The sequence below is a fragment of the Diadema antillarum genome, unplaced genomic scaffold, assembly GCF_040938485.1.
Source record: "Diadema antillarum isolate AM-2024a unplaced genomic scaffold, OU_Dant_1.0 seq00002019_RagTag, whole genome shotgun sequence".
Lineage (NCBI taxonomy): Eukaryota > Metazoa > Echinodermata > Echinoidea > Diadematoida > Diadematidae > Diadema > Diadema antillarum.
Genome location: NW_027272674.1, coordinates 22,503 through 36,672, shown reverse-complemented (window position 1 = coordinate 36,672; position 14,170 = coordinate 22,503). Strand labels below are relative to the sequence as shown.

The window sequence follows — 14,170 nt, the reverse complement described above, 5'->3', positions numbered from 1 at the left end:
CATAAATTGCCAAGAACATCCACAACTTTTATTAGTAAGGACAGATACACTCTGCAAAGCACTTGTCTTGAGTTCAAATAAAAGAAAATCAATCCAACTCTCTGGTAACAGTCCCTGAAAAGCCAAAATGCAGGCCGATGTACCATTTTGCATGGACATGCATTTATACAATGATGAAAAATGGCATCGAGAGAATAGCATAAACATCCAGAAAGGACTAAAAAGTGGGGACACTACCTTTCGGAACAGAAAAAAAATCAGCGTACGTCCATTCATTCATTCCATACATAAAAAGCCCCACAATACAATATTTTTGATGACTTATAAACTGCCATCCATTCATAGACAGCCATCCTATTCTTTTGGTACCAACAACAAGTCAGGCAGGTTTTCCGAAGTGGGTGTAGTGGGCCAAGGTTGTCGAACAAATGTCCCTCTACTTAGCATCAACAAATGGTTCAACACCTCCCCATCTGTTTGTATGAATTGAAACCCAAGGTGATATATATGCAGGTTGAAACACATACCAAGGCACATGCACAACTCGTTTTTGTCACCGAGCTGAGGTTATATGACTTTGCTACACAAGTGTCCTCAACAAGATGTACCATCAACGTACATTGTGCATGCAAATTGTACTTGATGCATTGGATAAAAATAACTTTTTTATAAGCTGTTATTTTCGTGAGGGTTTCACTTTTGCGAATTTTGTGATCACTGTTGGACCTTGAAATGAACAACACATAAAAACGTTGCCATGCGATAGAGTAATAGTGCACTTACAGTACCTTGGTGTCAATTCTCGAAAGCAACATTTCTATCAATTGTAAACTTTAGAAGTGCACGGAACTGTTGGGTATAAGGCCACTTTTATTTTCATTGTAATTCAGACATGCAAACTTTTAATGGATAGGTCTATCCCCATCAGCAGGTGCATTTGAATCTGGCATCTCACACAATTAGGATATAAAATGCACAAGAGCTCTAACAAAAACATATCAGAGCTGCTTGAAAAGCATCAGTTTAAAAATCTTTATTTCATTACCTTGGAACCACATACATGCCCTTACAGGTCAAGTTCACCTTGATATATGTGTGAATTGAGTGAATGCAGCCATAGATTATTAGTAAAGTTTTAGGAAAATTGATTCAAAAGTCATTAGTTCAAAAGTTACTGATTTCTAAAGTTTCAGTGTAGCCACCACTGTATGAAAAGTCTACAACAGCTTGTGATGTCACTGCTGGACAACCATATAAGAAAACATTAAGAGAATTAGGGGCTATGCAAAATTTCTTTTTTTTTAAAGTAAAAAGTACACATTCCCTCAACTTGTTACTGACATTAAGGGCAATATTGTTTCGCCCACTTTCTGAAAGAGGTAAGTCACGTGCTCTTTTATTTTGCTAGAAATATGAAAATATGCTGAATTATGTTCACAATTTCTTGACATCATTGTCCTGCAGTACCATCACAAACTGCTGTAGTCTTCTCATTCAGCGATGGCGGAACTAAAACTTTAAGAATTCATGACTTTTGAACAGATTGTCACATCTTCCTCAAACTTCTACTGACGTGTTTTACTAATATTGCTGCATTCACTCAATCCACACATATATTTGGGTGAACTTGTTCTTTAGGTCTGCAACGCTATCGGGGGGAACCACCAACCTGCAGGATGGGACTATTGTCAAAGTTCCTGGCGCTCGGCCTGTTCTCCAGCGTGCTGAAAGCAATGTTTCCTCCCGTGAGCGGCGAGATGTCGCTGAACTCGCTGGTGCACATCGCCCGCGTCTCATCGTTGATGCTGACAAACTCACTGTCGGGCTGGTTGTAGGTCGGGCGGCATGAGCCACTGTAGTACTGGTAGGGAATCCACGGGCACTCCTGACACGTGCGCTTGTAGATGGCAAAGCTCTCTGGCCGTGGCGAGTAGAATTTGAGACGAATGTAGGTGATCTCAAACGATTTACCTGAAGAACAAAACAGAGCAGAAAGATGTTGATCAAACATTAATGAGTTTGCTGACCAGACATCATTTTATGATAGTCTAGTTGTAAGGCAAAGAGCTTCGGATAAACATGACACTGTGAGGTAACAATGAACATTCATGAACATTTTCACTGTGAGGTAACAATGAACATTCATGAACATTTTCACTGTGAGGTAACAATGAACATTCATGAACATTTTCACACTGAAAAAAGGTTTAATCCATTTTATACCTGCCAAGCTCCAATTGTAATTTTCTCACTGTTGCTGTGACTAGCAAGGCGTTTGATTGTTCCTATACAACAGGTTTATGCCAATCTCATCAATTCAGATTTCCATGCTATAAGAACAAGAGAACTTGCACATTATCTCGTCAATATTATCATTCACAATTGCATTATCTTTCATAGCCACACAATGTTTAGAATTTTCCAAACCATGAATTGTCATAGTAATGGATAGATAGTCACATTTCCACATCTCAAGACATCATTTTTTTTTCCTACAGTGCAGCAAAGGATAAGCACTCATATCCATCATCAATATATCCAGACAGGATAGTTTATGGATTTTGCTTTTATGAGCATAAATAAAGTTGTGACTATAACACACTTCTTCTCACGTTACAGTTCCTACAGGTCAAGACTGCATAGAAACGGGCAAGGGCATCGATTTGTGTGTAACCCAGTGATTCCCCTTTCCCAAGATGAAATGGAGTGTTCCTTGCTGAAACAAATCTTGGTGATGTTCTACACTTGTGGTCACCTCATAAACCATCTTCAAGTCTTTTCTCATGGGCAAAGAACTTGGTGGCAAACACAGAAGTAGGGCCTACATGTTTAATGGTACTCTTAAGTGCTTTAATTTTATCTGTCTGTAAAGCAAACTGGAAGTTTGATTCTCTAAACATGTTTCTTCAAATCACATTTGGCCAATCCTGGTCTGGGGGTCATTTTTGCCAAAACATGTACTGCTTGATTGAAGGTGCTCATTTCCATACTTTTGAGACTGTGGAGATTCATATGGACATTTATTCACTTCCCTCACTGTGCTTCCATAGATATGCAATGTACATATAGACCTTAGGCCTACATGATAGGTGCATACAATTGTATAAAAGTATGTTGAGAATTGCATGTACGATTAGGAGAGTATGAAGTTTGTGACAGAGGTAAAATCAATCATTTCTTATCCACCTGAAGAGACTGGTAATGAGGCTCATTTTTAAAGCACCTGAAAACTCCATCCACCTAAGTGCATTTAGAAACATGTGCCAGAAACGAGCTCACTGATGAATTCCTCTTTTGAGTGGGGAACCGCCAGAGCTTGTGGTGTCCATCAAGCAACGTTATGGCTGCTTTAAGTTTATGAAGGAAATGACACTGTCTTCACACCTTGCAGTCATGTACTTGTGATGTGTGTGCATTGACCTTGTTGCCAAATATTTTTGTTCCCTCGATGCCAGAAAAGGATGCTGCTGCACCTTAACAATGTCTTTCACACACACACACACACACACACACACACACACACACACACACACACACACACACACACACACACACACACACACACACACACACACACACACACACACACACACACACACACACACACACGCACACACACACACACACACATTAAAATGTACAGACACACAGAACGGGAGCTGAACAAGCTTGAAAGTAATTCACCTCATCTGACCAAGAATCGAATGTCATGGGCAATACACTGATCATATTGCAAGGCTTCAATCAATGTCAGGCCACGAGAAGGTCATAACTGCCTTTTTGTATTATTTGAGACATTGTAATGCTGTAGAACCAGAAATGTTTGCACACATTTCAATTTCATGAATTTCGTGAGAGCCAAGATTTGCAAAATCAAAATACACATGAAAGTTCTTGTCTACACTACACATTGTATGCCTTAAATGCCACTGGCAATTCACAAAAAATTTCATGCTGCAAAAAAGGCTGTCCACTCAAATTTGAAAAAAAAAAAAAAAATCATGCCTCGAAAATATCCTACGCCACAATACAAGATACCTACCGGTATACTTGACCGGAGCATTGTGAGTGGTGCAGACTATAGAAGAAGCAATGTACACCACCAGATAGGCCTATAAGGTTACTGGCACAGATTATATCACACTGTTGAGTTTGAAAAAAAAAAAAAATTCAAAGAATTGAAGAGGATACTCTTAAATGAAATATGAAGATGGAAAATAATAGGAAATGACCATGAAATGTATCTGCATTGACCCCAATAGAAGTGTTACACACAAAGTACAAGTTGTATAATGTGCAGCTCTTCTTTTGCAACTCAATTATTTGCCTAGTGACATCTAGAGTTTGAATCTTTTTACCACATGAACTTGTGATGGTGCCTTGGTAGGATCTATAGACGGTATGGCAGAGATGAAGAAAGTGATCTCTTTCTTCTCCTTCAGGTTTAGGGAACATCCACATCCATTTGGTCAGACCCTCTCAACCAATGCCCCCCTCCCCCATCCCTTCTCCTTTAACTATCCCCCTCCTATTACCCCCCCCCCCCCCCCCCCCTCCCACCACTCCCCAAGGCAACTGTGACACACAAAGGATCCATTTTCATGGCGTTTCCACTGCCGGGATGACCTCCTTCCAACCCTGAGGTCATCTCAGGTCGCGATGGGTGGGTGGAGGGGGAAAATACCTCACAGGCCCAAATGATGGAGTGTCCAGGGTTAGGATGAGAGACAGAGACTGACAGCGAGTGTAGGGATGATGAGAGTGAGAGGTTTTCTTCCTCTTTCCAAGTCTGAAGGGCTTTGAGAGAAAGGACACCTTGAAATACCTCACTGCTTTGTCACACTCCTCCTTTCGGTTACCTAAGTCTAAAAATAGGGAATGTTTCGACCGTGATGGAGTAGAGTACCAAACGTTAAAGGTGGACATACACCTTCATAATCCTGGCAAATATTCTTCTTCTGCCACATGAAAGTAACATATGACAAGCTAGTTACATGAATAATGATCATATCTACATTATGAAGATCTGTATTTTTTTTTTTTATTTGTCTTCTGGTGGCCGAATCTGGCAATGCGGCTTGAAAACATTTTGCTTGCATAGTAGCAACCACAATAATTCACCAACTTTATACCTTCACAACTCCATATAAAACTCTTGCAGCAAAGCTGGGAGTATATTCGTGCGTGCACTATATGATGTGACAGCTTACACACTGTAATTTCTGTCTTCAATTGGATATTCTCTGCAACAATTCTGTTCACGGTTAATACAGGAATTTTATCTGCTCCGATGTCTATAACAGCAATAAGGACAACTCAAAATGTCTGGGTAGTTTGAAACAATTTCATTCGTACAGGAAGTGATATGGGAGGAGAATGGAAGAATTTGACACTTAGTTGTGAAGTAGAGATATACACACATTGCAATTTAATGTAGTCCCACCTATACATAATTATGTGTACACTATATTTCAAGATGGGGAATAAGGAGGGCAGATTTCATTCATCACCGACCAGACCACGCAGAGCTGGGAATATCCACTTTATATTTGTGTGAGGGACCAACACCCCAGACAAAATACCTCAGATGGCCAGGAATGCAAACAACACTGATAACAAGCTTGTAAAGGCATGGAGTCAACGACACATTTGCTGATACAGGGCGCGATTGCATTGATCTCCTGACACAGGGATTTAATCAAGCAGACATGGTAATGAATAGTGCCGCCTGTCAGTCAGTCAGATCAGAGCCGAAGAGCAAAAAGTACATTTCAGTTTATGTCGAGCAAGCTGATCGAGAACTTCTTCACCACAGAAGCAAGTGGATGTAAATCCATACACTTGTAATCATTACTACATATGCAAAGAATTATTGCCTTCTTGATCTTCACAATTGATAACTTCCACCCATAAGGTTAATTAAATTAAGAAAATGACTATCATATTCATCTTCATCTCATTCTCCCCCCCCCCAACACAAATTCAAACAATGTACATCAAATACCTGTAAGCGTTTACATAATTTGTACTGTCTTGAAAAATTCATTAAAAAACAGTACCCTGCATTTTCCAAGAATGTAGTTACATCTGAATTTTTCATGATTACAAAAAGAGGCACCTACTTAGAGTGTCATATGGTATACACATTCCTTACATCAACACTGGCCTTGCTAGTTTTGTTTTGTGTCCTCAAGCTTTAAGAATAAAAAGTGAGTTCAACAAAGAAAACAAACCTACTAGGAAATAATACAATGGATGTGCCTTTCATACAGACACACATCTTTTGTATACTACATTCTACGTGAGCCTCCTTCATCCTTGGGTCAATGGACATTGATACATACATGTGAAGAAAATCAAAGGTAAATTTCAGAGATGTTTTTATTTCCTGGTGACAAACCCACCAATACATCATTGAGACTTTGATTTTAGAAGTGATATTCCTGTGGAATCTCATAACGTCTCTTATGTTTTTACAAGTCGAAACCTTAGGAGCAAAGTTTGGAAGGAGTGTAAAGCAGGCATAAGAGGGCTTGTTAAGAGGGCCACTGCTTTTAAAAACTGACCCTCAGTTGGGTGCCATGGTTTTTGCCAGGAGTCCAGCACAACTCTTTTAATAATGTCTTGGTGCGCCCACCCAAATCCATGCTGGTCGGTGCGCTTGGCGGAAAATTCTGGGTCGGAGGAGTGTGTAATGGCAATTTGACAGGGTTGGCAAACATTTGCACTCAACTCTCCCATCCATTGGGGTTTGTTTGCAGTGCTAGATGACCAATGGCCTGTATTAAGGTGAGAGTACCCACAAATGTTTACCTGTCCCCTCATAAATGACCTGGTCTGAATATACCTGCACAGTACAGCTGTATCCCTCTAAAGAATGCCCGGCAAAGTTGCATCCCACAGACCAAAGAATTTGTGATCGGTTTTCTCAGCATTTTCATTAACATTTTCATTTAACACTTTCATGTCTCAGAACTGCCCATCTATTTTCGACAAGCGACATCAATTTGGGTTTATACAGATCTACAATCCCATCATGATTGATGTAGTTGATGTAATCAATAGTCATGGCCTCTGTAAAATATGATACTCAACATCATGGCATCAAGAGTATCCAGATGTCCTTCCACAAAAAAATTCCCTTCAATGTGGTTATATGCTAAATCTAAATAATGTAATGACAATGAAAGGGAGTTTATCGATACAAATCACTATCTAATCTGACTGATAAAAAAGGTCAAAATTATTGATTTATTGCAAAATCAGGAAGATAACAGTGCAACTGCAATGTAACCCTTAAATTTTACTGTGCTTTGTTCACTGAAGGCCACACATGTCTGGATACTACTTGTGAATAAAGTGAGATTACCTAATCCCTCTAATCCCTATTGTGTCATCATGGCCTTCCTGTTGAACTGAGGGACATTGCTATACCTGAGTGGGCTTGCTAACTTTACAAAATAGATTGCGTTCGGATGGATTACTAAATGCCGAAGATAAAGCATTATTAGTGAAGCAAAGTACCTGGGCACACACAGGGTTAATCTTACACTTGATCTCAGTATGTCTGAGAATCTATAGTCTCAAAAGAATCATTACACTGTCTATTTCAAAAACTGGTAGATCAGGCCCCATTTCATAAAACTTGTTATCAGCGACAAGTTGTGACAGTTGTTACAAGCTACTGAAATCCTTGACTCTGATTGGCTGGGAGCAAATTTGTCATATGTGGCAGTTGTCACTGATAACAAGTTTGTTTGTTTGGGTTTTTTTTTTTAAACAGGGCCTTGAACAAAACAAAATTTCTCCTCCCCTCTGCAAATCACAACTTTTCTGGACAGGCCACAAGATTTGACATTATCAATACTGATTTTGATGCCATTGCTGTTTCTCTGCCTGTGTTGATATTTGCTGTGTTTGGTGTGATGTTGATATCATTGCTGTTGGTATTGCTGATGATTTTATGTACATGAGAGTGTTGCCATTTATGTCATTGACGATAGGTAATTGTTGGTGGTATTGTTGTTATTGTTGGTGTTGTTGCTTAAGTCACAGGTGGTGGCAGAGGTGGGAGTATCTTACAGGTGTAGACATCTCCTTTAATACCGGAAATCATTTCCTCACAGTACTGGACATCTAACGACAACACTTCCTTTCAACTAAACCATAAATCTTGCATGAGATGGTTCACAACATGGAAACAAACAACACACACATCTTTCTCACAATTGAGCTGTTTATATGCACTTTAATCATCATGACTGAAAGTTCACTCCCTAAACCACAAATTGCATTACTAAATGGTTTCCTGCATAGGTACCAAAGTACTTGCAGCCACCAGTCACCTCTGTGCAGAGACTGGTGGCATGCATAACAAAATTAAATGCCAGTTCCAGAGTGCGGATGATTTTCTTTCCCGAAAAGCACTAAATACAGAAAAATATATTCCATTGCTTGTCAGGTTTTGTGTCATTCAGTATGATGCTTTATCAAACACTTGTTCATTACAACCTGATGTTCAGTACTATTGGATGATTCCTGTGCAATTGTACACATAGAGTCAAACCTTTCTTTATAGTGGCCACCTGTGTACAGCAGCCACCTGCTGTATACAGCTACTAAAAACAATTCCCTCAAAGAAAATAGCCATGTTAATGACCCTGTCTATAGTGGCCACCTGTCTATTATGAGCACTTTTTTTGTCTCCCTTGGACGGCCACTATAGTCAGGTTTGAATGTATCTCTGCACCAATGATCACATTATCTACAATTCAGATTCATATGTGTACCACGACTGCTTCCCCACCAATCTTCCCACACTGACCGAGCCTACTCAGCCAGACAACATCCTGTCTGCATTTGTTGGGCTTAAAATAACAAATACCTCGAAATAAACCCACTCATTTGTTATAATCTCCAACCATTGTTGTCTCTTTAACACCCACACAGACATCCTTATCAATGATGCTACTGCAATGACTGGCCTGACATCATCCTAAAATTAACGATGAGCAATCAGACATCAACTTCCTTGCCAACAACATTAACAGATTTTCCAACATGCTATACTCACAAACTTGCACTATTAAAGCAGCCTACAACCATTTTAAAACTTATTTTCTCTTTAACAGCAAAGCTGTCATTTCTGTCAATCTAGCTCATCAATTAAGTGCTACAAGGAAGAAGTTGTAATTGATGGAACAGACTATGATGCTCTCGATTATCATCTGTTATGACAATACTTCCTTTCAGTTAAGAAAAAAAATAAAGACTTCAGATCAAAGTAAATCAAGGGGAAGAAATAGAGGTACTGTGACTTTAATGTCAGGCGGGGGCAGCATCACAGTGTTTGCCAGGTCTTCTATTCATTTCATAACTCTCTGGTTTTCATCTGTCATTGTACACATGTCAATTCCAGTCAGAGCTGAGGGTTTGACAATTGCGCGTATGGTGTATCGTTTACCAGTCCACAGAGAGAAAGAGGGGGAAAATGCAATCATCTCGCTACACTGTCCTACTTCTAGCTTCCTCTAAACACCAAATTTTGCTGCTTCAAGAAGCAGCTACAATATAGCAAAGGGCATTTAAAGTCATTCTTGATTTCTCGTGCATCAACTGTCAAATCTGCCTTAATCTACTTGCAACAAAGTACCACTGATTTGGAGGAATTGGCAGAATGCTTTAATCAGTTCAGAGGAAGACATTTTATAAAACTCCAAGTTCCTAGCTGTATGTATTACTTCTGCTATCAATGCAGGTCAGACAATGATGATGATTATGACGACAATGGTGGTGATATTAATAACTTTCCACAGCTTAAGTTTTGAAGAGTACACCACAATACTGTAAGTAAAGTGCTTATCAGGGAAGGTTCATTGACCTTTTGACCTTTGACCTTGCCAGACTTCACCAATATTTGAACTTGACTGGACAAAGTTACTTGACTGAAAAACAGATCCATCATGGACCTTTATAATTCTTGTTGTTCATAATTCATGCATATCAAAAGTATAATGTGTGGTGAAAGGTGCACTATAACTTTCCAAAGTGAGTGACAAACTGAAGTGGAAATTTTAACATTTACATTGTAGGATACCATTTGTTGGGTTTATAATTTCTGTAATTCATCACCACAGTTTTGTGAAGGACAGAGAGAGCAGCCCTCAAATTTCTATACTTTAAGTAGTATGAACCCATTGAAGGACTGATTACTTATAATTGCGTAGTCTAGTCCAACAGGTTAAAGTAGCAAAGAAGCAAGCTTTAACTTATTCCTTGAAGTTCATAGCTTGAACTTTAACTTTGTGACGAGTTTTTTTTTTTAGGAATTCAGGTTTGGCAAATCCTATTAGATAAAGAAGGTAATCGCATCTGAAGTATTTCACCCACTCTCTCCCTCTCCCTCTCAGTACTAACTCCCTCTTTCCTTCAGCCGTTGTATCCTGTAAGAGTATGAGACCGAGCTCTCGCTATATAACACACCTGTTGGTCCCAACGATCAATGCCATGGTTAAGTCAAATCCAGCCAATAATCCCAGCGAGGGTGAAAATAACAGGCCTGGTAATGTGAGCCAGGTGACTCAAGGGCACAGGGAGCTGTGTTTGTGATGTGGAGTATCTCTTGTGAATCATCCATGTAGCACCAAAGTCCACCTTCCCCATCCCCCTCCCCTTTCCATTTCTTTTCTACAATCATCTCTTCGATTCCCCTACCCCCCCCCCCCCCAATCAAGTAGGCCTAAACATGACTGTTTCTGCTAAGTGAGTGCAAAAACCAAGACCAAAAACCACAGGGGAAAATAATGTGCATTCACATCGCACAATCAAATATGCTGCAAAAATCTCTTAATTGACTGATAAAGCATTATTTCTAAGATGATAGTTTTTTTTTTCTGAAATGAACAAAACATTCCAACACTTAAAAACACAGTCTCTTTTTATCTCACTTCCTTTGGCACATTCTGTCAGTGTTCCCCAAGGAGAGTTTCATTTGTGTACTTTTATCCAAACTTATATGTAAGCCTATAGGAGGATATTTAAGTACAATGTATGTACCCCTCAAATCTGATTTCACTCCCAAGGCCAGGTTCCCACAAGTGAGTATTCCAACTTAATGTTTGATGTTTGTGCCATTCATATGTCTTCCACATTTTTCTTTCTTGGGAGTTTTTTATCTGTCTGTTTGTCTCCCTCTCTCTCTCTCTCTCTCTCTCCTCTCCCACCACTGTTAATCCTCCATGTTTTAGCCATGTTCAATGTGCGGGACTCCATTTCACTGTCATTACGTCTAACCTGTGGAATGTCGTCTGTGAATAATTGGTCCTTAGGGGGTCGGCAGCTGCCACCCCAAGCTTGGAAGTGATCCCTTGCAGCTTGGTCTGTCTTCAAGAACCAGAAACACGAATCAAGAACCTTGTTTCAGTAAGAAACTTTTCCCAAACACTCAATGAAGAAAAAACACTGCGAAATTTCCAAACAACTTGCTACAGCTCTTGTGAATCAACTGAAAGTTTACTCAACAGTTTTGACACAATGGCATTATTTGTAAATGATATTCATTTTTAGGTAAAATTTCTGATTCCAAATACTTCAGCATTTGTCTCTCCTTGGACTGAATGCGAGTTCAAGATCAGATAAAACTGCTATAAATGAATGGTAATGCAATCCATTCAGTCAATCTCAAGAGACAGCATATTTCAGTTTTCACTTTCAGACAGAACAGGTTGAGATTTACCACTTCTAATATATACATTCAGGCTAATATCAGTTTCACCTCTTGTACAAGATTTCACACAGTCAGCCCACTTAACCCGCTGAGGACGGTTTGATTTTGCTACAACACGCATTTCCCATAGATGCTTGCCTGAGTACACTCGGGACTCATCCTCAACGGGTTAAGGTACTGACACTCACACTCATGAAACATGTTTTGGGGCAACAGGATGACAAGTTAGTTTTTTTGTAAGCCTGACAGGTCTAGGGGCCTATAAAATCTATGATATCCCCAATGGTCAGGAAAAGGTTTAAAATATTGCCGTTGTAACAACTGATGACAAAGTGACATGTACAGACAGCTAAACAGTGTACATTATATTTATACAAGGCTTGGTGAAGGCTGTATACCACAACCTTGGTTTGGCTTTGACCCCCAGAGGAGATTAGTCTCGGCGTACAGGCCTCTGTTGTACATAGCAAATTCAGCTCTTGGTCATGGTCATGGAGATTTTCATATCAACTGTATGTCTGAGTAAAATTCTACATTTTGAACAAGCAGAACACCTTGGGCTGTATTGATCAGCTGACAAACTTCCTTTTCAAGCTTTGATCAGAATGTGACAGAAGAGGCCAGAAAAAAAAAAAAAACTTTGTTAATTGATCCTTACATATCACAAATATTTAATAAAGTGACTTTTCCCTTGTGTGTGGTTGTAATTGTATAACCTCATCAAATCACTTTCCTGGGAAATAAATCAAAACGTGTCAAACAAAACATAATTTCTTTAAACTGGATATCACACCATCTACAGGAAAATACCATGGAAAAGAGCATTTTTGTTGCTTGCAAGATACTCTTTAAAGGGACTGTACAGTACTGGTTGGGGTAGGGATTCATGTTTTGAACATTCCTAAGTGAGATAATGAAAAGCCTCTTATGAAATATGACAGAGTATGTAATTTTAAGAAGGATTCAACGTTTATTTGATGAAAATTGGTTTTCAAATGGCTGAGATATCCCAAAAAGTGCTAATAATAAAAGGCGACGTGCCCCAACTTATTAGTATCTCTTTGTTTCACCTTGTTTTTGGATATCTCAGCCATTTCAAAACCGATTTTCATCAAATAAACTTTTGATACCCCTTAGAACCGCATGCTCTTTGACATCTCATAGAGTGGTTTCTGAATATCTCACAAAACGTTAAAAGCTAAATCTTCACCTCGACCAGAACTGTACACACCCTTTAAGGCTCTGTCAAACTTGTTTTAATGTATTTGAAGTACCCATGTCATTTGATAGTTCACTTTTATTACGACCATGAGGACATTCTTCATGTATGTTCAGATTTAACTTAATAGCTTGGGTCTGTTGACATCAGACTATATGAATGTGACCTGAAAAGTACACAGGGAGTGGAATGGTATGAAGGGTGTCAAGGTCACGGCTAAGTCATCATGGAGAGACCAGTCACAATGTCTATGCTTGTCCCATCTCATCGGGGACCAGCCCTTTGTGACGATGGTGGGATGGATTTGTTACAGAGTGTCGTGAAGATTGCAGAAGACTGCCATCAATCAGGGATGCCATTCTCACACCCATCTCGGAAATATTGCATGCAGAGGGGTGCGCCTTTCCCCCTCAAGACATCTTGATCGGAGTTCGCCTTCATCAGATAAAAGCAATGGCATACATAACACCACTTGGGTACATGTAGGTTTGTTCATATACCAGAGATACTGTATTTGCTGGGGGAAAAAAAAGTATCATGGGGATAACTATCTGAGCCCTGAGCAGAGATAAAGGAAAGTAATAGATCAGGGAATATTCCAGAATATTGACAAACACAGTACTGTCACCACAGCTTGATGGGGACCACTCGTGAGTAAATAGGTTCCCTACACTTCATCTCAAATCTGTGTCTCAATAAAAAGAAGTCAGAGGTCAGAGGTCAGAGTAAATGATATCCAAAACAAAATGGTATCTGACATTTTGTCAGAATCAGACATAATGCTAAAATGTTAGTCACTAAGGAGTGATATTGGTCCCAAAAAAGACGGAATGATGTCATCACCTCTCAGTCTCAACTAATAATCATGACATCATCAATTCCTCCGCTGTGCATTTGTGATTGCAAAACAATATTGCTATACGTCTTTGAAGAAGAAAAAAGTGACATTTTCAAAAATTCCCTAACCTTCTTATCTTTTAGAATAAATTTGTTCTTAATTTTTTTAATGAAACCTCTGTCACTTGTTCATCTTATTTTTAGATACTCTATGGATTAAAATCAAGTTGACATGGTATACAACTGCATTTTAATAGCATATTAAGTCAGGGGTTCACATATTAACCACATCTCTGTGTTTTGTTGTTATTTCTTGAACATGCACTTGAATGTTACAATTCTATTGACTGATAGCTCTTAATGTTAGAATTTGACAATAAAAAACATTC

The 14,170-nt window shown here is 39.2% G+C and overlaps 1 protein-coding gene across 1 annotated transcript in view; it reads right to left on the bottom strand.

Annotated features, from left to right (window-relative positions):
* The window catches only part of LOC139713634 (laminin subunit gamma-1-like), a 97,479-nt gene that overhangs the window by 60,881 nt on the left and 22,428 nt on the right, over positions 1-14,170 (bottom strand). The window contains exon 2 of the mRNA XM_071625341.1: positions 1,670-1,971. Within this exon, the coding sequence (XP_071481442.1) occupies positions 1,670-1,971 (302 nt within the window). The remainder of the gene's footprint in view (positions 1-1,669; positions 1,972-14,170) is intronic.